We start from the raw sequence: 24046 nt of genomic DNA, 5'->3' as shown, positions 1-24046 counted from the left end.
GTGAGGTACAAGGGACTGCCAGAAAGATCCCTTACAGACTGGCTTGCACAGACACTGTAAGATCAGGAAGGGCTCCAGTTATTTATTACGGCACGTGCTACAGAGAATCCACACAGCGAGGAGGACTGCAGCATCACCCCCTTTCTCTGCCCCTTTTAAAAAATAAAACCAAAATCCTGGTTATTTTATCATAACTGTCTTAATCAACTATGTGGTTAATTATTGATGTCCTGTTACTCTTTTGCTCAGGACCAAAGTAAACAGAAGTATCTAGCAGAGCTTTTGTTGGTTTTTATTACATGCACTGTAACAAAATCATGAGGATTGACGATCTTATTTTAGCTAAAACAGGATTATGGTGTTAATTTCTCTCTGTGGAAATTTTGCTGGAACCATTTAAATGTTTTTACTGTCCCTTCTGTATCTCTTCAATGTCTTCCCCCTTGCTTGACTTAAAGCAGCAAATGAAACACACGGCGTAAGACCGTCCCGTTGAAATGCCGATGGTACATGTAAACTGTCCACTAACGTACACTAACCAGACCTTTGTAGAGTGCTACAACAGCACTGAGCTATTACCCAAGAAGTTACAACTCCTTGTAAATGAAGAGGAAACTTCTTGTCTTCTGTTGACAATCCCCTCTCACATATGGCCAATTTAAGATCACAATTTTCTTTCCACATACACCTGATTATTGAAGCACGTGACATGCACCATCGTACTACTGCTAAATCAGTAACGGCATTCAAGTAATATCTTCAGTTGCAACAGATTTCAAATATGAAGGGACAAATTTGAAACCTTACTTCCAGGCCTAAATCATTAAAACAATCTGAATTCAAGAAAAGTAAAGGAAGTTCTGGAAAGATCCCAGTCACATTCCCTCCTCTGCTGCATTTCTTGGTTTTGTTGTTTTGAAAACTGGAATTGACATCACTGAATCCTTCTGCAGTGCCTTTAAAGGAACCTGCTGCAGACTGACCTGGTCAGCAATTGCGTGCCCTCTGCTATAGATGCTTAATCCAGGCAATACTGCTGGAGTCACATCCCTGACCTGGGACTCCCGAGTGGGATGTCGTAGACCGGAGAGATGCCTGTGAGCTGTCAGAAGAGTCTCCTCTTCCTGTATCTTCACGTATGTGGACAAAGACATTTTCTGGGACTGTATGTTGTAAACAAACATGTGTCGTCACCCTCCCCTTTTAAACAAAAGATAATTTTAGCTAGTTGCCTCTAGGGAAACTGAAGGCAGAGAACCAGTGTGTTCTTTTGTGTATTATATTAAAATAATGCACTTTTACCTGAAGATTTCTGTTAAACACTGTGTTAAGTGATTGTAAAGAAATTTAAATATACTGTAACTTCCTTTGCCTAGCTGTTTAACTTTGGTGAATATATACAAAACGCTCAAATAATTTATGGTTTAGCTACTTTAACAAAATAATGTACTATAGCTAAATACACCTAACTGTTTGTGAGACTTGGACAAGGAACAACGTTTTCTTCTTATAAATTTTAGTTTTCCAGGCTTGTGTTTAAAGAAAGAGTATTTATTATCATGTTTCAAAGTACATGCCATTGTATAATATATTTATACTAATTTTTGGAAAATGCAGAATTTGTAACTCTCTGGACTTAAGAGGAAAAGAAATGTTTGAACTTTTCCAGTTGTTTCTTTTCAGGATAAGACATTTAATACCCCAAACTGACCAAACTCAAACCAATGCATTGATGTAATTGCCTTTGAAATGTAATTGACATTAACAGATTTTTAATTCAAAATACATTTTTCCATACAGTCACAAAATATCTTTTTATTTGTCTGGTAAAGCCAGAGAGTATAAACAACCCTTAAATATAACTCTTGACATTTTTGTTTACATAGAAACACTGTTGTAAAGTTTTATATTTGCTGAATTCATCTTTTGATATTTAAATTAGTTGTGGTTGTCTCTTTTTTTTTTTTTTCTCCATGGGAGTTATTCTTGTGCTGAATTAAAACAATCCTTACCAACTTACAGCAGCACAAATGAAACAATTGCTAAAATCACTCATCCCTTTGATTCCCCATAAGAACTGGATCTGTGGTGAATAAATTGCTGTGCCCACATCTTTGTTCCCTAAAGAAGTGTTTCACTTACCTGATTTGACTAACTTAAGAAACCCATAAACACGGGGAGTGATTTGTGCACTCGGTTATTCCATGTCAGCTTTAGCACTCGAGCACAAAACACTGCTGCTCCAAACAGAGAAGCTGCATCAGGCAAAAGATAAAACAGCAGTCTCAGTAAAGTGAGGTTTACTTTTGATTGATAGTGCAGGGACAAAAGGGAAAGAAGTTATGGGCACCCTCATGATAACCAGCCAGCCCACCCAAAATTATGAAATTAAACAGAAGAAAGCAAAGTCATTACCTGGCATATAAACAAGCAAATAGAACCTGCATTCTGGCACCAGAAGCTATGAAAGTCCTTCATTATACACTACAGAAAATTCCTATGAAGTGGCCATTCCCAAAGCAAGAAAGTGCCCTCTTGAGGTTGTTTCCAGCTTTCAGGAAAAATAACCACAGACACATTAAAAAGTGAAATTTCCCCACTATCCCCTGCTTATCTTCAGTACTGCTGCAGCAAAGCAGCCTTTTGTAGTTCAGCAATGGGATACAACAAAACCCCATCCACCTCCCAGCTCAGCCTCTTCCCTCTGATTCTGGCAGCCTCTGTAACCGTGAGGTGTGCTCCCTCCCTAGCCCCCCTCCCCCAAGGCGCCTGCTTTGTGTCAGTCGGATGCTGAGTGAACTGTTACAAGTGACAGCTTACCCCTAGTTTTATATGTATAGTTTGCTTTGGAATACATTGGAATTACTGGGAAATGTATCAACCTACTGCACAATTCAACTAATTCAACTTCTTTTGTTTTTTTTCAAATGTTAGTGTCATTCTCTCTTATTTTCACACAGTTGTAGCTTCACACCACTAAGATTTTTTTTTTCCTTTTGGTGGTTTTTTGGCATTTTAGAATCAATACTTACTTTCCTGTGGTGTTTGCCTCTCTTTTTGTTGTTGTTGTTAGCAGCACTGAAAATAAAATTTTGGACATCAAGTGTAGTGTCACAGCAGTCTGGAAGACATCCTTCCTAATTCATTAGATTTAACATAGAAAGTACTTAAACTCATGTCATCATCCACCAATGGTTTTCTGTCACACAGATATAAAAAGAAAAGAACCCTTGGGAAATCAAGGGACAACAGTAGCCATGTCACATTGTCTGACAGTCTAACACTAGCCTGAAGTCCAGTGGCAATTTAAAAACAGTTGTTTTGTACTGTTTCTGCTACTACAAGAACTTTCTAGCTGTGGCAATAGTTTATTAACATAAGTAGCTTCCTCATCAATCAAAGTCTAAAGCTGCTTTTGCTGCTGTTTACCACAAGAACAGCAAACTATTTGCTGTTAATATCAATAATATTAATATTATTTGCTATTATTAACCCCCTCAACGTTGTTGGCGTGTATGCATCTATCTAAGGAACTGTGTAAGGCTAATTACACTCTGCCAGTATTTTCACTGACGTACACAGAGCACTTAATTTCAAGGTTAGGTATTGATAAACATCCATGTAAACTTTTGTTGGTGAAATGTGGTACATTTGGGGGTGAAGCTGGAAATGAATACAGTATCCTTCCCTTTGTGTTAGGTTCTAAGTACCCTAAGTATCAACACCACTTAAGAGTTAAACGGGGGGGGGGGAGTTACCTTTTGTGAAAGCCCGGTTAAACAACTTTCAGATGCTGAGTTATTATTCCAGTAGGAAAGTTTATTCTGCATAGCCACAGGTCTGTTTTGGCAGGAATACCTATCTACACGTTCCTATGAGAAGACCGACAAAGTAATTTTGTCCCCTTCTGTGCTTTTGGCTGGAAATGGACATCAATTAGGAAAACACATTCATTTTTACATTACAAACTATTTACAGGAAGCAGCTTCCAGGATGGAGTTTTGAAAGAAAAGAATGTAAATTATCAACACTTTCCAAAAAGCAGCAGGCCTCACACTGAACAGTTTACAGGTGCAACTCTCGAGCTTGGCTGCTTATTGGCCAAAATACAGAAGTATTTTGTTCCACACTGTTTTAAAATCACTGTTACTTTTCTACCAATTTCTTGTCTTTTCCTTGGGTAGCATATGCAGCTTGCAGTGGGGGTGACTGCACAGGACAGGAGCTGGGCAGCTGCACACACGCTGCTCTTTGCAGCAACTAGGCACACCAAGAGGTGCTCCTGCTGCCTCGTTACTGTTTCTGGCTTTACTGATCCCAAGTGTAGCAGTTAGAAGAATTAAAAAAAAATCCTATTTCAGTTCTGATTTTTAAAACCTTGCCACATTATTTTTATTGCTACAATTATTGCTAGATGAAGTATCTCAATAGCCACTTGTAGAAAATTGCCTGCTTCTAGGAATCACGTGCTTTCAAAAATTAGAGACTCTCATATGGAAATATCTAAGTATTTCAAGAGCACATGCTCTTACCTGCATAGTTTGTCCTTAAAAAGGAAAAACTTGCTGGCAGTTCTACATTTCGGTGAAAGGCTGAGTCTGCAGCTTCTGAAAGTGAACTGTCTGTCCTGCTGCAGCTCTGCAATTGCTTCAATTAACATTTGGTTTTCAATCACTGGCTGTTACTATTCCACTATAAAACTCAAGTTTACTTTTAGGGTAGCCCACTACATCTAACAATGGTGGCATTTTTTTCCTGTCTGTGGTAGATTAACTTCAGTAGTGACAGACATTTGGCAGAGTTAGAAAATTAGACACAAAAAAAATCAGTAAATAGATTTTGCTCCAATACTCAAATAGGATATTTTAGAAAGAGTTGTACAGTTTTCTTCCTCTGCCTCTTAAAGGATGTCAAAGTATTGCAACAATGCAACATCACTATGTGCCCGTCTTCATATTGTTTGGAAACTAAGTAAAACGAACCATTTTAAAAGTGACTTTTCCACCTGGACTATTTTCTCTCTGCTGACTTGAATAAATTTGTATTTGTATATATTGTAAAAAATAAATCATTTAAGTTGTTGACTCTTTGCTTTTGCCTTCCTGAACTTACAAAGTACTGGCTAATGGCACCCTTAGAAATTTTCAAGCTTTAAACTTGCAACCACTAAAAAGAAATACTGAAAAGCTGTGGAACCTTAACAGACAGAAACACACGTTCTACCATCAGTATTATATAGGCAGTTTGTATATACATAGTGAAATATGTATTTTCTAATCTATTGATAGATATCTTTTCAATAAAATGTTTCTGAATTCATGTTTAGCTACTTGAAATTTGGTGAACTAATCTGATTAATATTAAAAACATGTATACAAATAAGTTCCTTAGAAAACTTTCTAGGAACCAGAAATCAGGATAAAGGACTAAATACCCTAGGGAAAAATAAATACTTCCCCATTAACTGTAAGGAGGGAAAGTGACTTGAACAAAAGCTTTACAAAGTGTACACCGGTGTGATTATCACGTCATAGACTAAACACTGAAGAACAGATTAGCCACCAGCCAGGGACAGCCCCCCTGTAGAGGTTATTTCATGTATTTTCACTTACTGTTTGCAAAGCCAAGATGCAGCCGAAAATGAGTTCTAGAACAACTAGGCAATAACCAATATTTGGGGAACAGGGAGGAAATCACTTCCAAGATTTAAAAAGAAAGAAAGAAAGAAAAAAAGCCTCTTCCTTTGACAGAGAACAGTTTGCTGAAGACATTGAGGCAGAGCATTCAGTCAAAGTGGTAGTTCAGAACTGGAATTAGTGATCTCAATTTGCCAAAACCAAGATTCATCAGAGGGGAAAAAACCCACAAATTGCAAAGTCATTTCAAGGTGGGGTAAATGGTTAGGAGACATCAGAAGAAAAACACAAAAGAATTTTCCAAATCTCCAGGTATCTTAAACATCAGAGAAGTCAGTATTATGTTACAATTTCCAAAAATTTATTAATTTATCAACCCAGGGATTTCCCAGAAACGTGTGTCTATATTCCATTATGAAAATATATAAACAAAAATACTATAAAGCATGGTTACAAACAACTTTAAAATGACCTGGGTTAGTATCTTTTTAAATGCCTGATGAGACTGTTGATTGTGGTTCCCAAGCCCTTAGAGCACAGGTTTGATGGTTGAGTGGTGAGGCCTTGTGACTCTGTGAAACACTGCTGTTTGTTAGGTTTTTCATGTGTTTCTCAATTCAAACAAAGGCCGACTTGAATGATGAGTGGAAATTTCTCTCAGCAAGTCTTTTTGTGTAATTCAGAAGCTATCTGAATGCAATGGATAGGCACATTTATGACAAGGATGATCCCTTCAAGTGTTTGGCAAAGTCCAAGGGTGTGTGAACAGCAGTGTCACTGATGCGTTGTTGCAGTTGTTTGTTCAGCTCCTCATCTACAAATGAATCCATTTGCGAGAATGTATCCTGAAAATTACAAAATACTGCTGCATTACTAAACAAGGCCAGTGTGTGTTTCCTATGCACAGCTCCATTAGCAGGCCTGGTTCTCTCCCATGCCCCCATCACCTGGACTGACACTGACAGACCTGACAGTGCCTCTGTACCTGCCTGCCAGGAAGCTTCCCTCGGCCAGGCCCAAAGGGACGTGGCAGGCAGTCCTTCATCACCTCATGGCTTTGGTGAGGATTTGTTGGTTTGTTGTAAACTGAGCTTTAGAGGAACACCCACACATGTAGCCACAGCATCCGTCTCTGAAGGCGCTTACACACTGCTTCCTGTTCAACACGCCTTACAAAAATAGAAGCAATAATGCCAACAGCAAAGGCTGTGAGGTGGAAAGGAACAGCCCTGACTACACCTCAAGAGATGGCCTCTGCCTGCAACCGGATTTGCAGCCCTCCACTCTTCCCCCATGGAGGAAGATTTATAGCTCACTGGTAAAGTTTAAATAGTCACAGTCAAGTACTTTGTGCACTCAAGGATGAATTAAATCCTCTCTTTAGTGGTACACAGGGTAAACCCCCCATTCAGAGCTCCTGTCAACAGGGGAGAAGTGCTAACAGACAATGGCAGCATGGCACACAGAGGAAAATATGCAGGACAGAGAGGGTAAACCACAAATACTGCCAAAATTTAAGTGAGCCAAACAACCAAACAGTAGACAAGACTCCAAGGTAGTATTCCCAATTGTGTCCATTACAACCACTTGTGGACAGTTTGTTCTGTTACCTTCCTCTTTCTTTGTTTCTGCTACATTGAAGAGCTTGTGCATGTCCTTAGTCCAGCACTGCACAAATCTCTCTCCTACCTGCTGTTGCCAGCGTGTCAGAACTGCTAATGTAACCCTCTAGCAGGGCAGACATGTCAGGAAGTCATTGTAAAAGGACAGAGTAAGCATATACAAACACCTTTTCAGAAGCTGCTTCTTTAAAATGGAAAAAAAAAAGTACTTAAAGGCTTTAACTGACAGTACTGAGTTACAAATTGGAGGCACTAACAAGGTTAATACATCATAATGTTTCCATTAGGAAGAAAGAAAATTAATGGTCACTTTTTGACGTACACACCACTCACTGGACATTTAATGGAGGTTGACATCTGGAACACATCCAGTGCTGAGGATCTAAAAAGTGATCACCCATTTCTCCTCTTTATATATTAGCTCTTTGTTCCCTTCAAATTTACACTTTAAAGCCATAAAGTGACACTAATAGGGATCAGTGTACCTCTACATTCTGAATCAAAAGCTCTGGAAATCCATCTGTCCTGCCAGCTACCCACACTAGGGAAACAGAGCTGGCTTTTTATTACTGCTTTCTGAACAAACATTAGTTCATCATTACAGAAAAGGGACAAGAAATCTGCACTGAACCACTCTAAAGTGCAAAATATAAGTAAAATCACAGTTACCACATTTGTCTATCTACATAAAACACGCTATGGGAGGTAAAACCACTCATACAGCTTTCCTTCTTTCTTTACAATCAGTGCTATCTTATGCCAGTTAAAAAAAAATACACAACACAGAAAGTACAAGAACCAATGTGGTAATGCCTGGGCACTGCACAGTGGGCCAGCAGAGACATTGGGGTATTGTGGTTAAATAAAGACAGAGGAGATAATACCTTTCTTCTGGGTGTTACTGATGCAACAGGAGGATTGAAGGTCATTCCTTTCATACTGTATGCCTCAAAAAGCTCTGTAGCAGGCCTAGAGCAAAAAACACAGTGAAAATAAAACAGCATTGGATACATTTGCAAATACCTCACCAAGCCACAAGCAGCTTCTTCCACATGTGCCATTCACACCCTCCACCCTGCTTTAAGAGAACAACGAGCATCACCTGGAAAAGATCAGAAGCCAACAGCTGGGAAACAATGTGAGTAAAATCAAGTGTCTAAATATTGAGTTGGGGGCCAGAAGAAGAAATGGGAGACAAGAAGCCTGTTTGCCTGGTTTGCCAGAGCTCCAACCAGTCACTGCTTGGCCTATTTGTATTTGAAAAAGTGAAAAACCAGAAATGTGGATAAAGGTTATCTAGCTGATACAACCTGCTAGAATTTGCAACAGTTCCTTACCAAAGGGTTTTATGAAAACTAAGCAGCCTTGGGAGAAGAGAGAAGACCATCATGTGGGAAAAGATGTTAAGAACATTTATTCACTTTTCCTGGTTAAAAGACAGGAAGTGGAAGTCTCTGATCCATTTTTGCAACGACTAGAAGAAACTCTGCATTTCCACAAGGTCTGTGCCAGGACCTGTGCTTTTCAACACACTCAAAAGACAAGCCAGAGAGTGCCAGGTTACTCGTGGTAGTAAGAATGAGCTGCCTGTGAAGAACCGATATAGACTGTATGAGATGGTCAGTGAAATGGCAAATGAAATTTAGTGTGGAAAATAAAAAACATAGAGAAAAGCAATCTCAGCTTCACATAAAAACAACTGACTGAGCTGACCAATACCACTTAAGGAAAAAATCTTGTTCTGACAGATATTTCATGGGATGGTGACCTTACTGTCTGGAGTTGCAAAGAAAACACCAGCAGAGCAGAAAACAGTTAACATCAGTACATAAATCCACAGATCACCCACATCTCGAGTACTGCATCTGAGTCTTCCACTTTCTTTATCTAGAAATACTTGAATTGGTAAAAGTTCAGGAACAGGCAACAAAGATGAAAAGTACAGAACAGCTCCTGTCTGATTGATTCAGAGAAGAGATGGGAAGGAGAGGTCCCAATATGCCAGAGGTCCACCAAGTCATATGAGGCACAGAGAGTAAAGAGCAGAGTGTTCATTTCACCCCCTTCAGCAAGAACCAGGGACAGTTAAATGATGCATGGTGGCACCAGGGTCAGAACCAAAGGTAGGTCTGAATGTCACCAGCTGTGGACTCATGGAAGCTTTCCCAAACAACATTGTATTTGCAAGATGTGTGCTTTGGTGCAAGGGACCCAAACAGTGCTGAAAAGAATTCCATGAAGAGGTACTAAACAGAAAATGGTCTCAGGTTCAGGAAACCCACCAGGCTGAAACCAGTCCAAGGCTGAGACACTGCCAAGAGCACGTCTCATATGCTTGCCCTGTTTTTACTCTTCCTGAGGAACCTGCTTCTAGCCACTGCCAAAGATAAGGTGCAGAATTAGAGCCTTAGTCTGAACCAGGATGGCTGCTCTTATGTCTTAATATACTATTCTGCAACTTGGTTCCCAGTTTACCCTGCATAGACACAGTTCAGTGACACTGTTCCATATTGAGCTCGGGGCTGCTACTGGGGAAGTGCAGATATATTTGCTCCCGTGGGAAGAAGCCACACTGCACTTTGAGATTTGTACCCTTGTCACAACCTGGCAACAAGCCTCAAAAGGAAAAAAAAAAGGCAGCAGCCAACATTCTGTACTGGCAGAAGAACAAACAAAGTGAGTTTGGAGAACAGAATCTTTTAATTTTATGGATTATTATTTTTAGAGATTCTTTTAATAAAGTAGGAGCAGCAGGTTCTTTTCAAGGCACTATTTTTAAAACCAGAACTTTTTAATAACTCACCTTTGGCTCAAATCAAGTGGAAGAGCTCCTGAGCCTTCAGTTGGAGCTCCAGCAATAAGGTGAGCTGCAAATTTCTGCACTGTTGGATGATAGTGTCTCTGGAAGAAAGGAAGAAAAGCAGTAGTTCTGTTTTTATTTTAGACAGAGAAACTGAGCACCTCAAAATCAGTCACTTTCTGTGGTTAAATGAATGAGAACATCCAATCATACATTTATTCATTAGTATGTCATGATTTGAGCATAACTCTCCACAGCTAATCCAACTCCTGCTATACCAGCAAGGCAGGAGAAAGGGTAGAGGAAGCCTTCCCCAAGCCCCAAACTCCAAGCCCTGGTTGGAATGACAGATAAGGCATCAGTTGCTCCCCAGAGAAGGGCTAGAAACTTAACAGATTGAAAAAGCCTCCCAAGGAGTCTTATTAGGCAACTTGCAGTAAAATTCAGTGTGATGCTACCATAAAGGATGTGTAATACCCCCTTTTGAGCTCATTCCTTCCCTATACCACTGGGCTGCTCTTCTTCTTTACATGGAATGGGCTTTATGGACCAGATTTGACTGGTAAGTCTGAAAACCTCTGCTCTCCATTTGTGTAAAGCATATTAACATTTAGCAGCTGTTTAGTGCTTTTACTTCCCAAATCACTCAGATACCCACTAACCTGCAGCAAATGCAGCTCCCACAGAGCCGTGTTCTGAGCATTGCAATGCTCTGGTTCATCCAGTTCTGGGCGATAAAGCCCACTGCCTTGAGATTCGTTGTCCAGCAACAGGTCCATCTTTGGGAAGGTCTACAACACAAAAAGAAAGGGCTGACTTTCTTGTATGGCACATCCAATTACAACATAGTTAAGCTCAGGATTCATTCCACGTTACGCAGTTTCGGAATCATTTAAGGATACTGTTTCCATCGCTTACGATGCTTCAAAATATTCTGCATAAACACACTTTGTCAAGAAGTTCCATAACCTTTAACCAATATGCTAAAAATCCTGACACGTAAAACTCACCTGCATGAACACCCTGTTTGTCGACAAGATCCCAACACTGGAGTTTGGAAGTACATGAAGAGCAAGGGTGGAAAGTCGCTTCAGGAAAGCGAGAGCTCGCTGCTGGGAAACCTGCTTCCTCCGTTTGGCAAACATCACGTCCAGGCACTGCAGCACAATCCCAACATCATCGTTGGTACGGCCTCAAAAGCAGAATCCCATGCACAGAGTAAGAAACCATTTTGAGGAACACAGAGCTAAACTGATTTTATGCTGGAACCTGAGATATAGCATGAAAGCTAAGGGGCTCAAACACAGCACTAGTGCAACGCAGACATAAGCATCTGTCCTTTTTTGGTAAAACCAGTCCAGGTCTGAAAAGATAAAATGTACCATTGTTTCTGTGCTCCTTCCGAAGGAAACTTTCCTTCCATTGAAAATGTCTAGAAGCAGGTAGTGTTTTAACCCTAAGTGCATTCATTGTATCACCTTTTATAAACTGATAAACAGTGCAAAGATTTAGTCTTTCACCTATCCAGAGCTGTAGAATGTTTTTTCTCCATTCTCCTTCCTTATTGAATACACATTTACGAACTTAATTAAAACATGTTAATTTCAAACTTTACAAATATCTTTTCATAAACTATTCAGCTTCTCAGAATTATCAGAAAATCACAATGCCAGAATGATAAAAATCAGAAATATAAGCCAGAAGACTTTAGAAAACAGAATTTAAATGGCTATTATTTTAAAAACTATCTTTAAAAAGAGATTTTTTTTTTTAGAGAATGAATTAGAGAGAAAATAGAGAATTTTTAAACTGTCTGCAACTGAAAGAAACAATTATAAGGAAGTAAAAAACCTTAACGTGAGGACAGGATTAATGCTTATCCAATGCTTATCACATCTACAGCTTTCCCTAACGAAATGACATGATTAGAACCCGTTACCATGTATTGCAATACTGCTTCTGGTATTTGTATTGCAGTAGTTCAATGTGCAACGTGAGAAAAAAGCAGATTAAAACAGACAGTAATCTTTTCAAGAACTACTGCTGTAGTTTTTGAACACTACATTAAGGCTATGATGCCAAAAAACAGAATAAACATTATCTAGGTAAATACTGAAAATAAGACTCTGAAGTTACCTGCATGGAGGCTGAACAGTGTCTTGTAAAGATGTGTGTAGAATTTCATTGGATCAATGTTAAGAACATCACCTATTAACATAATCACAAATAAATACATTTACTCCATTAAGTTCTCAGATGCCATTAAATAAAAGTTTGAAGATCTCTTACCTTGACCAGAGAGTATGTGAAAAGCACTGAGAACACAGTGAAGACTTTCACGATAGCTTAAATCCTAAAAATACAAAACTGATTAGGTACTCAAAATAACACAATTTTAATAAAATGCAATAAAAGTAAGATCAACTTACCCCAGATGCAATAAGAGAATGAAGGACTATCAACAGGTCATCAAAAAATTCCACATTTATGAGATGAGCAAACCTTGAATCAAAGAGATTTTCATTTTTAAGCTACAGACATTATCTGCAGACTCAGATCAAAGTGTTCTGAAATGCCAAAATCCACACCTTAAAAACAGAGCTAAACCAGATGCTGAACATCTGCTGCTTTCACACAGAGGGATGTTTCAGCCCCCAACAGTTAACCAGGGCTTCCCTACAGGACTAGAGACATGCTCGTGCACTGCAGGAAGTAATCAGACAAAGTGACAAAATCACATCACACCCTGATGAGTTTGCATCCATCGATTCGACTGTGGGACATCTCATATCACTCTGAAATGTTTTTAGAAGTAGGCAAAAATTTCAGCAGAGAAATAAAAAACCAAGCAAATTTCAACAGAGAAAATTTCAACAAATTTCTCAGGAACTTCCTTCTCTCCCTGCTTACAAATTGCTTTCAAAGTCAAAAACCCCTTTAGTACCTGATGGAATTTCTAACATACACACACACCGAAGAAGGTGGACTCGGCTCTTACTTTGCAAGACCTTCTAGCACAGCTGGCAGAAGTGGAGACTTCTGAGCTTTCTTCAAGATTCTGAAGTAAGTTACAAATACAACATTCAAGGTCTCTGTGTGCTGAAGGAAAGAAAACAAAATAAAATACTTAAGCATGAAAACCAGACATTTTTACTGCACTTAACTGAAAATGCTCCTCTCTGTCCAGGCCTGCACTCAGGCCTTCCAAACCAGTCCTGGTTTGTTGAAAAGCTCAAGCGCTCCTCTTCTGGCCCCTGCTCTGTCATTCCACACTGTCCTAGATAAGCAGCCCATGCTAGGCCACACTCCTTTTTTGCCTAAAGGCCACTCTGAGAGGCTGCTAACATCCATTGCACACTGCCATATGGAACAGGGCATTTGGAGGACATATGCCAATGGATACATATAGAGAACAGAAGGAAAAAGGAATTGGCTAAGTTGGCTTTCCTGGGTAAATTAAGAAAGTTTGGTTTACCAAAACCTAGACCTCTGTCACAGGCAAAATATTTGTAAGCTCCTAACAAAACAAGGTCAAGTGCAGAGTCCTGCACTCGGGGAGGAACAACCCCATGCACTAGTACAGGCTGGGGGTCAAACTGCTGAAGAACAGCTCTGCAAACAGAGAACCGGGAGTCCCGGTTGACAATAAACTAACCATGAGCCAGCAATGTGCCCTTGTGGCCAAGAAGGCCAATGGCATCCTGGGATGCATCAAGAAGAGTGTGGCCAGCAGATTGAGGGAGGTTCTGCTCCCCCTCTACTCTGCCCTGGTGAGGCCTCATCTGGAGTCCTATGTCCAGTTCTGGGCTTCCCAGCTCAAGAAGGACAGAGAACTTCTAGAGAGAGTCCAGTGCAGGGCCACCAAGATGATCAGGGGACTGGAACATCTTTCATATGAGGAAAGGCTGCGGGAACTGAGGTTGTTTAGTCTGGAGGAGACTGAGGGAGGATCTCATTAATATTTACAAATATCTAAATGGTGGGTGTCAGGAGGTCAGGGCATCAGTTTTTTCAATGGTATCTAGCAACAGGACAAGGGGTAATGGAAAAAGTTGGAAGACAGAAGAGTTCCATTTAAACATAAGGAAAAACTATTTCCCTGTTCAGGTGAGGGAGCCCTGGCACAGGCTGCCCAGGGAGGGTGTGGAGTCTCCTTCTTTGGAAGTCTTCAAAACCCGCCTGGACGCATTCCTGTGTGACCTGATCTAGGACCTGCTTTGGCAGACGGATTGGACTAAATGATCTTTATAGGTCCCTTCCAACTCTAACCATTCTATGACTCTACGATAACCCAGAGGCACGGAATGCTGACAGGCTAGGATGGAGGAGAGACACTGGGTTACAAAAGCACGTTGCAGCTGGGTTAGAGATGCTACTTTGCAAAAACAGGAAAATAATCTCCAAATTACTTACCAGCTTCAGTTTTTTTTCTTTACTTTCTGATGCTTCTGCTTCCAAGAGTTCTCGTTCCAGTTTCTCTTCTGCTTTCTTCCACTGAAAACATACAGTTGATTTTAAGAATAACAGATTAAATGTTTCCAACTAGCCTGGATATCCAGTCTCCAAAGGTATCCAGAGAACAATTCTTTCAATCTTGGCCAGTTGCTTAAGTCACCCTGTGATGCCACAGGGTAAACAGCTGTTCTGGTTTCAGATGGGATGGTGTTAATATTTTTCCTAGTAGCTGGTCCAGAGCTGTGTTTTGGATTTGTATTAAACACAGTGCTGATTACACAGGGACGTTTTGGTTACTGCTGAGCAGTGCTTGCACACAGCCGATGCCTTTTCTGCTCCTCACCCTGCTCTGACAGTGAGTGGGCTGGAGGGGCACAAGGAGCTGGGAGAGACCATGACCAGGACAGTCAAAGGGCTGTTCCATACCGCAGAATGTCACGCCCAGTGTATAAACTGGGGGAAATTGGCTGAGAGGGGCAGACTGCTGCTCAGGCATCAGTCAGTGAGTGATGAGCAACTGCACTGGGCATCACTTTTTCCCTTGGGTTTTATTTATTTCTTTTTGTTGTTTTTATATTCCTTTTCATTACTATTATGTTTTATTATTACTATTTTATCTTCATTAGTAAATTGTTCTTAACTCATGAGTTTTACTTTTCTTCCCCTAATTCTCCTCCCCATCCCACTGGGGCAGGGGATTGGGTGAGCAGCTGTGTGGTGCCCAGCTGCTGGCTGGGGCTAAACCAGACACCACCTTCCTATCAGAAACATCCACTCGAAGGCAGTATCCACACCAGAAAGATTAAAAAAAAACCATTAGGAAGATAATTAAATTCCCTGTAAAACCAGATAAACATTCAAGCACAATGCAAACACAGATACTGAGAGTTAGCAATGGCAACAGGAGTATAGTCATAAAGCAGCGCATGAGGAAGCACGTTCATACCTTTCTTTGCATTCTTGAAAGATTTTTTCTCTTCTCTTTGTAAGTCATGAATTTTTTCTTTGGTGCAATGTCTTCAGAATCTTTCTGTAATTCTACTTCCTTAATTCTTAAGTGAAGAAATACTTTTAACACCTATTGTAAAATAAAAACAATCAAAGGTGATCAGCTACAGAGGAATGGAAGATAGCAAATGCTCATTTCTATTCCAGCTAGTGAGCTTCGCTGGTCAAAGGTTCTCCTGTTTACTCCCCTCCTGTTCTTTCATACCTGTATCTCTCAGCTCTGCTCCCAGTTCCCTCCCCAGCACTGTCCACTTCTATCCATTCCTCCATTTGTCTCTCAGTTCAAGTCTCCCTGCACGACTTAAGGCACACGTCTGTTGGGATATGATCTCCTACCAGTCTCCTTCCCTTGTTCCCTGTTTCTAACATTGTCTCAGCCTACTCCAGAGCTGCCTCTGTTCTGACAGAATGATGAAATTCATCTTGTCTGCAGCCAGCAGCTAAACTAACTTTTAACTTTCAGCCTTTTTTTAAACCACTGACAGAAGAAAATTGTGTAGTACGACAGAAAGATTCTTACCTCAGGTCTGACATCATAATTTCTGCCCCTCACAAGGCCAGAAATGACCTTAACTACACCAAGTGAAGCATAGCCCAATTTGTCTTGCTTAAAGAGCTTCTTAACTGCCTCAAAGCACAATTCAGAAATCTGAAAATTCAAACAAATTCTTTTGTAAAGTCAAGTTCATAACAATAGCTAAAAATACTGATGGTGTTTACTCATGAGAAAGTGGACACAGCCTTTAAAATAGAGAAATGATACACGAGATCTGGGTAGCGTGGAACAAAGCTCAGAAATAAGATTATTTTTCATGCAAACCAAGAACTCTTTTTCTCATCAGAAAATCACTTACCATTTTTGATGCATCATTCATGAGCGGTACAATGAGAACAATAATGTTATTGTGGAAGTTGAAGTGGGGCAGGGCCACAAGCAGCTCACACAGACACTTCACTGCTATCTCTGCTAGACCTTTATATGCTTTTAATGAGATGACATTGCTTTTCTTCAACTTCCTTTGTTTCCAATCTGTACAAAGCAATATTTTTAGTGATTACTATTCAGAATGTAGGGGAACTTCTAAATAGTAACATTTTTAGTTACTGCAGGCATTCTAAATAGTAACACTTTTAGATATTGGAGGCGTTCTCCTGCATACTTTGTGCAAATACTATTTCTAAGACAGCAGGTAGCATTCAATCAGAAGAGGTAAACTGTAATGTTGCAAACAATTTTGCACGTGCTACAAAAAAATGGGAAGCGTCGACTGTACCTTTAATTGTTTGCTCCAGATTTTCCAAGTAAAATTTATATTGGCTCACCAAGCCTTCTTCAAATTCTCTCAGCTTCTGAGTTTCTTTTTTAACCTGTAAACATAATACAAATCAAATTTTATTTGGAGAGCTAAATCCTGAAATTTGTCAATGGTGGAAAAAAAAAGCTTAAAACCAAATAAAAGATATCCACGGTTTTTCCTTCTAGGCAGACATTCCTGGAAATATATCCAAAATAAAATATTCCTACATATTTCTATATGTGTTCTTGTGCTCAGAAGGCCTCTTCCAACTAGGCTTATTTCATTTATAGAGACTGAAGTGAAATTTTCAACTAGATGTTATTTTGAAGCCACGACTCCAGTTTCATTAACTATACTCAAGGAATCTTCTAAATAATTGCTTAGAAACAAAGTCCAGAAAACAAGTTACTCCGAATTTGTTCATCAAATTACTGAGCACATTCTTTAAAAAAATCTGTGCCACATGGGTGCCAATGTTTCACAATTTGCTTTCTCTCTATTTCCCTTCATTGTGACACAAAACTCAATCTTATTCCAAGGTTTATGATGAAACTCACTCAGTTTTGCTATGCTTCTTTCATTCCAGATTTGGCATATTACTTTCATATACTGTTCTTCCCTCCATTACCACCAGTATGTCACATACTTACTGAAGGAAGTCTATAAGAACTAAAGGCTCAAAAGAAAGACCTCTACTCCTGAAAGCATCACAATCTCAGAACTTCCACAGGTACTTGTGTGTATGTCATATAAATGTGTATGTATCCTTGTGTATACCCTTTATAGCTCAATACTATAAATTCATATTTTTTTCATATAAATTCATATATTTGCCATAACTTAAAAAAAATCTGAACTACTCACAATACTTTATAAAGAAATTTGGTATTTTACCTTGGTAGCCTTTTCTGCTTCAGTCAGAGGCCTAATTTTGTAAGAAGGCACAATATCTTTGAATATCTCCATCAAAGAAACCATGACCAGCTTCCGAACAATCACGGCCACGTTAGGATCCTGTTCCATCAGCACGGCACGCAGCTCCTTCAACTTTTTAATCTGATTAAGCAAAGAGGCAGACAAAATCAGCTAAAGATCACCCAAAAACCAACATACAAACACCATGTATCCTTCAGCAAGTTTGCCACAAGAAACGTGCCTCACTTTTAAACACTAGAAAAGAGAAAGGCACTAACTCAGCAGTTACTCAGACACTTAGCACTACATAAAAAGCCAAGAAATGCTAGACATCCCAATAAAATGGTTATCTTGGGAATGTTCAAACTATCCTGCTAGTACAAACTTGCACAGAATTATAGAAAATTACTAGCATATCCTGAAACATTGTTAACTACAAGATATAACCCTGAAATCAGCACTTAAATAACAGCCACTCTTAAGGAACAGGGTGGTTTGTACAACAGACAGCATTATTCCTAAAATCACAAGTATTTGGAGAAATATGGACAAATTACATCTTCAGAGAGCAAACGCAGCTTCCTGGATCTTCACCTGATTCAAATCCTTTGTACCAACCTATGGCAGCAGTTTCACTGTTCGCCACCCCCTGAGAAGTGACACACCATTGACTTTTTCCTGTGTTCTACTCACGTATTTTTCTGCTTTTGGCCACTTCAGATCCTTACTTCATGACTTACTGCACAACACAGTCACACAAAGATGCAGGTTAAGTAAATGCTACCTACATTGTTATCTGGCTCAGAGAGAATGGCAGATGCTAAGGCAGCTATGTGCATCTTCCGTTCCTGCAGCTTTTGTCTCCTTTGGGCAGCCATTTCCTCAGGAGTGAGAAGAGGCAGGGGTTCTTCATTGCACTCTAGCACAAGGTGAGAGAGTTAGACAAGAGGGTCTCTAGGGAGGCTGCTTAACAAATACCATATTGCAAACAACAGTTCTGGATGCTGCCCTTCAGATGAGTACAGTGACAAACCCACACAAGAGTGACATGTGCAGTTCTACAGTAAAATAAACTTTGAGAATGACCCAGAGATTAATTTTTCTTCCACTCCAAAATCTTACGCTTGCAAAATGAAATGGATCAAATGTTTTTCAATCTGCAGATGGCACTCCCCAAGTACAGGGGAGCACACAAACTCAACAACTGACCCCAAATGGGCCAAGAAACTGCACTGCTCTGCAATTTCGCAGCAAGTTACTCACCATTTGGTTTTTTTTCTTTTAAAGATACAATAGTTTTATTTGTATTTTCTGAGTATTATTTTACTACAAGTATGTCCTTTCTCATGGTTAAAGACTAATGAGCCAGAAGGGCCAAATTGCCACTGCTACAATTGCAACTGTTATTTGCATATGATCCTTAACTGGATAGCAAACTGTAAAATGACATTTGAATTTCCTGGTATTTTGATGTTTTAAGTAAAAAGTTTCAAAGACAGACACTCAAAATCTTACATAAGTCTGTAGCCTGAACTGCATTTCAGAATGGTCTGTGAGTAATCAAACTAGAACCACAGCACATATTCTTTAATTAAGACCAAGATTTCACTGTGAGGGTGAGGGAGCCCTGGCACAGGCTGCCCAGAGTGGCTGTGGAGTCGCCTTCCTTGGAGGTTTTCAAGACCCATCTGGACATGTTCCTATGCAATGTGATCTAGGTGAACTTGCTTCTGCAGGGGGGTTGGACTAGTTGATCTTAGAGATCCCTTAGAGGTCCCTTCCAACCCCTACCATTCTATGATTCTATAATATTCAAAAATACCCTAAACAAAATACACCTAAATTAAAAACTGCCCTAGGGAACAGCAAAGTACTCTTCAAACATGTAAATGATTTAGAAAAAAAATCCCAAACTAAACAAAACCAGCAAACATGATTACCCTCTGCTTCATCCATTTCTTCTGCATCTTCTTCTTCATCCTCTGCAACACTGGGAACTGTGAAAATCAAGTGTCCAGTGTCAAACATGTAATATACACTGTGGAATTTTAAAAGAATAAATTGTACACATTTTGGCTACTGCACCGATTCCAGCATCTGTGTCTTACCTGGCTTTTCTATTGTTTGGGGAATAATGCCACCCTTGTCCTTGATGGGAAGCAGATGGATGAGTTCTTTTTCTGGCTCAGTCTGCAGGCGTCTTGGCACCTTCTCGTATTTCTCAATCACGTTTTCATGTTTTCGTTTTTTGACGTGAACAGGTTCACTGAAAAATACAAAGCAAACGAAATTATTACCCACCTAATTAGACAAGAACCATGTAAGACAGTGCTAAAAGAAATGCTCTCACTTCTTGAAAGCAATAAAAAAATGCTTTTTGCTTATTTCAACATTTATAGTGAAATGACTGCTCCAGAACGAAACAAAACTGAAGTTTACAGGGAAAATGAAAAGCCTACAGCAGCTAGACATACAGAGTCTTTTCACATTCACCTCAAAAGGCAAGTGAAGATTTTCAAACAATCATGTAACCAGACTACTCCATAGAAGTGTATCTGTGAAGACAATTCTATAACTAGGAGCACTATCCTCCTATGTATTTCATTTTGAACTCTACCTAACACCTTGCTCCAGAACACTGGTAACAATTTTTTTCTACGAATGTTTTGGTGTTTTATGTGTTTACAGACATGGCTTTCAGAACCCTTTTTTTTTTACAGTAAGTTGCAATGCAACATGGAAAGTTATAGTGGCCTGAAGTCCAGGGAACAATCAGAATGCTCTATACAGAAAAAAAAAAGACTTTGTATAAAAATTAAAGCATTTCTTTCCCTTTAAGGAATGTTACTTATCTCACAGCCAGGGAAGAAACAGTACAGAAACAGTATCCTGAAGATCAGGCAGAGCACATAAATGCAGTGATACACATCAACACATTAATATTAAATGTACTGACAGACTAAAGAAATGCTAAACTGGAACTGCAAAGAAACATCAGACTAAAAGTGATCTCCTGTTATACTAATTATATTACATGTTAATTACATATTAACCACACAAACCTGAATTAGTATGAAAGGTAGACATCAGAACAACAATACTCACTTAGAAGAAAGATCTCTGGTTAAAAAGGATGCTTTTTGAGACAGATCTTCCATTAATTTTAAGTCATCTTCATCCATCATGTCCAGAGGAAGAGCATCTTCTTCCTCTTCTTCCTCCCGTTTTTCAGCTATTTTTAGAAGATGACGTGTACAGATTAGATATATACAGAATATACGTACAGATTCAGTATGTATATTCAAACTTCAAAACCCAACCCCTCCTGCATCTGTGAGACAATTTTACACCTTACTTCAACCTGGAGCTCATCAACCTTCATGTATATGGCTTCCGTTACCCCAGAAAACTGCCTCTTTATTGTGACATCCTATAATGATCAGAGCAAACACATTTCTACCTTCTCCAAACTGTTAGATTTTGTTGCCAGAACGGCTACACTTTATACTTTTCACAACTCTCCTTCTCTTTCCATTAAACGATAACAGCAATTACTTGTATGTTGGGGCCTGGGCTATAATGAATGTTATGGAGTCAGTCAGAAACGGAGAAAGTCAGCAGTTTTGTCTTTGAATTGTCTTCTGCAGCGAAAAAGGACAGAAAGGAATGCCTATGTGATAGCAAGCTTGAGCAAGAGGAAAACCAAAACTGCAGATTGTAACAGAAACAAGGCCAAAGGAAGCAGATAGGACAGAGCATTAAACTAAGCATTGTTAGAAGACTGAATAGAGCATTCAATTTAGCATTGTATGATTGCTTGTACTTGACTAATAAATTGTAACATATGTAACTAACAATAATATAAAGTTAACTAAATGTAAGGTAAGCATAACCATAGTGTGAGAGAAAACTAACTGAAGACTGAACAGATGGGGTGATATTTTAGACACAATAAGGCTGATGTTTTAAGCACAATAAGGATGATGTTTTTACACAATGAGGTTGGTGTTTAAGTTGTTACAAAAATGAAACTTTGAGGCCTTATGCATAGCGGGTGAACCTTAGTATTAACTTTTTGCCATGAATTGTAGCACGTATACAGCATTTGGAAAAGGTATATAAGTGATGATTATGTGACAATAAATTGGAGCTGATGCACATCATATTGGCGTCTGGTCACTCCTGTTTCACACAACAAAGAAGAAGAACCCTTGCACAAAGAAAAAGGAACCCTGCACTTGTATACATAAAAATGAAATGTTACTTTGACACATAATTTTATAATATGAAGCAGCAGGATATTTAGTGACCCTCCTACCATTTCACTTACAGACACAACACTGAGCAAACACTTACCAACTTGTTTTTTCTTGCATTCTTCCAATGGAAAAGGTCTTCTAGCGATGGCATCTCTGACAGCCTCCCTTAGCTTCTTTTGTTCTTTTCGATACTTTTTAGCAGCACTCTGCTGCTTGTACTGTTTGTTCTTTAATTTGTTGTCAAGTTTGATTTTACTAGTTCTCAGTAACTTGCGAAAGCTTGGAACTCGTTTTGTGTTTTTTCTCTAGGAAACAAACAGAAAACTAGGAGTAAGTGACATGTTTACAGCCTTGGTGAAATTTACTTCACAGTTTGACATCTCATTAAGTTCCTATTTCCTTCAGGGCTGAACGATGTGTTTCTTCCAAACAGTATCATCAGTTAGCTCCAAATTTACCCAACTATGTGACACTTTTGAGAAGAGAGACCTGTGAAGAATGTTTTGCAGAAACATTCTTTGACAACTGTTTTATTAAACCTTACATTCATCACTTTCAGACCCATCAACACTCCAGGTAGGGTAAACAGATTGCTATGGCACAGCTCTTTGCCTTGTGTGCTCCCAAGTACTGTACCTCCTCTCTTCAGGATGCCAGTTCTTCCCAACAAACAGTAAAGTATGAGGTACCTTAAAGTACTGGTACAAGCCCACAGCCTTAGACAGATGTCCCCCTGCAGCACACTTCCCCGTGTTGAGCTTTGGCTCTCTCTTACCCCAACCTCTCCATGACCATGTAAGATTAACCTGCCCACTGCAAGACCCACAACAGCAAGATGTAGAAGCTGCATAGGTATTACAGGTGCCAAAGATCAGGGAGCCACTATGATCATGAGAAAGAGGGTACACAGAAACCCCAAAGGCACAGATCAATACAAGTATGTTGTCCCAAAAATGTTCAGGTGGTGCAGTTTACCTACGGAGAGGTGTGGGACGGTAGGGGCTGTGCAGAGAAAATGGATCATCGTATTAGTCTTGGTAGGTAGTGGAGATGTGTCCCTTTAGCAAGGGCACAAGTGGCTGGTCCACTGTTGGGCTTCTAGAGCCTGGAATTTTTCTCAGTTCACCTTTAGCTTTCCTTTTAAGCTCTGACCATCGGAAAAGCACTAAAGACAGAAGGGACATCGTCGCTTGTCGCTGTGCCATATCCACAACACAGAGCTACAGCTGGCGCCGACAGCAATGCCTCTGCCTCCGACTCAGCTCGTGCTCTGCTGTTCCCCTGCCGACGGCCGCCCCGGCTCGAGGGCGTGTGACAAACCCCGCTGCAGAACACCCTGCTCTGCCGCAGCTCCAGCGCCACGCAACTCGCGATGACGGGAAGCAGCGATTCCTTTCTCTACCCTTTGCCTTTGCTCTGGCAAAATCACCTTAGACGAGCCCGCGTCGTGCCGGGAAGCCGCCGGCGAAGGGACGGGCTGCTGCCAGCTCCGGGCACGCTGCGTTCCACCACCCGCTTCCTACAGCCGCAGCAGCGGCCGCATGAGTGAACCCGCTCGGCCCGCGCAGGAAAGCAGCCCCCTCCCACGGAGCCCAAAGGCAGCGGGGAAGCCCCGGGCAGCGCTCCCGCGTCCCGTCCCGTGCCCCGCTTCCCCCCGCCACGGCGTCCTACCGGCTTCATGGCGGCGGCCCGAGCGCGTGCCGTGCGGCGACGGCAGCGGAAGCGCCGCGTGCGGGCGGAGGCGAGCGGGGCCTTTCCCCACAGCGGCCCCTGGCGGCGGAGGCCGCGCTGCTGGCGGCGGGCGGGGCGGAGTCCGCGGCCGAGGGCCGGGGCGGCTCTGCCTTCCTCGATAACCACGTCCTTTATTGTCATGTTCCACGCCCTGGACCGTACCACAGCCCTCCCTCCGGGCGCAGAGCATCCGTGCCCCTAACTCTCAGCCCCAAGCCTCAACAAGCCCAGAGCTCACCTCAGCTCCCGAGGGAGACAAGAACTCCCCCTCAGAGCGGCGCCGGTACTGAGGGCTGCAAGTGCCCCCTTTCTCATCCCCGCA

At 40.6% G+C, this 24046-nt stretch overlaps 2 protein-coding genes across 9 annotated transcripts in view; one reads left to right on the top strand and one right to left on the bottom strand.

Annotated features, from left to right (window-relative positions):
- PLCE1 (phospholipase C epsilon 1) overlaps positions 1-5114 on the top strand; it is a 159891-nt gene extending 154777 nt beyond the window's left edge. Inside the window, exon 34 of one of the 2 annotated variants that reach the window (XM_062001757.1) lies at positions 462-5114. The gene's annotated coding sequence lies outside the window, so the exon portion shown is untranslated. The remainder of the gene's footprint in view (positions 1-461) is intronic. The other variant, XM_062001756.1, reaches the window with a different exon arrangement.
- On the bottom strand, positions 91-23747 carry NOC3L (NOC3 like DNA replication regulator). 7 transcript variants are annotated; one of them, XR_009819205.1, is made up of 22 exons: positions 22973-23381; positions 22091-22298; positions 20840-20966; positions 19843-20000; positions 19675-19731; positions 18523-18653; positions 17714-17875; positions 16796-16889; positions 16376-16551; positions 16042-16170; positions 15460-15591; positions 14472-14552; positions 13057-13157; positions 12488-12560; positions 12348-12411; positions 12195-12266; positions 11069-11250; positions 10721-10849; positions 10062-10159; positions 8143-8227; positions 2143-2255; positions 91-1200 (listed from the first exon to the last, which is right to left on the bottom strand). XR_009819205.1 is itself a non-coding variant. In XM_062001762.1 (22 exons), exons 1-21 carry the CDS (start codon positions 23015-23017, stop codon positions 3070-3072), a joined length of 2313 nt encoding a protein of 770 aa, XP_061857746.1. In that variant the 5' UTR covers positions 23018-23381; the 3' UTR covers positions 1801-2255; positions 3033-3069. The 7 variants fall into 7 exon arrangements, 5 of the variants coding, with proteins under 5 accessions (XP_061857746.1, XP_061857745.1, XP_061857743.1 ...); XM_062001762.1 differs by lacking the exon at positions 91-1200 and adding an exon at positions 3033-3078 and having other exon boundaries at positions 1801-2255; XM_062001761.1 differs by lacking the exon at positions 91-1200 and having other exon boundaries at positions 1802-2255.
- Positions 23748-24046: the final 299 nt, after the last annotated feature.

Source organism: Colius striatus, chromosome 8 (assembly GCF_028858725.1).
Source record: "Colius striatus isolate bColStr4 chromosome 8, bColStr4.1.hap1, whole genome shotgun sequence".
NCBI classification, from domain to species: domain Eukaryota; kingdom Metazoa; phylum Chordata; class Aves; order Coliiformes; family Coliidae; genus Colius; species Colius striatus.
This window is presented reverse-complemented; position numbering and strand designations above follow the sequence as displayed.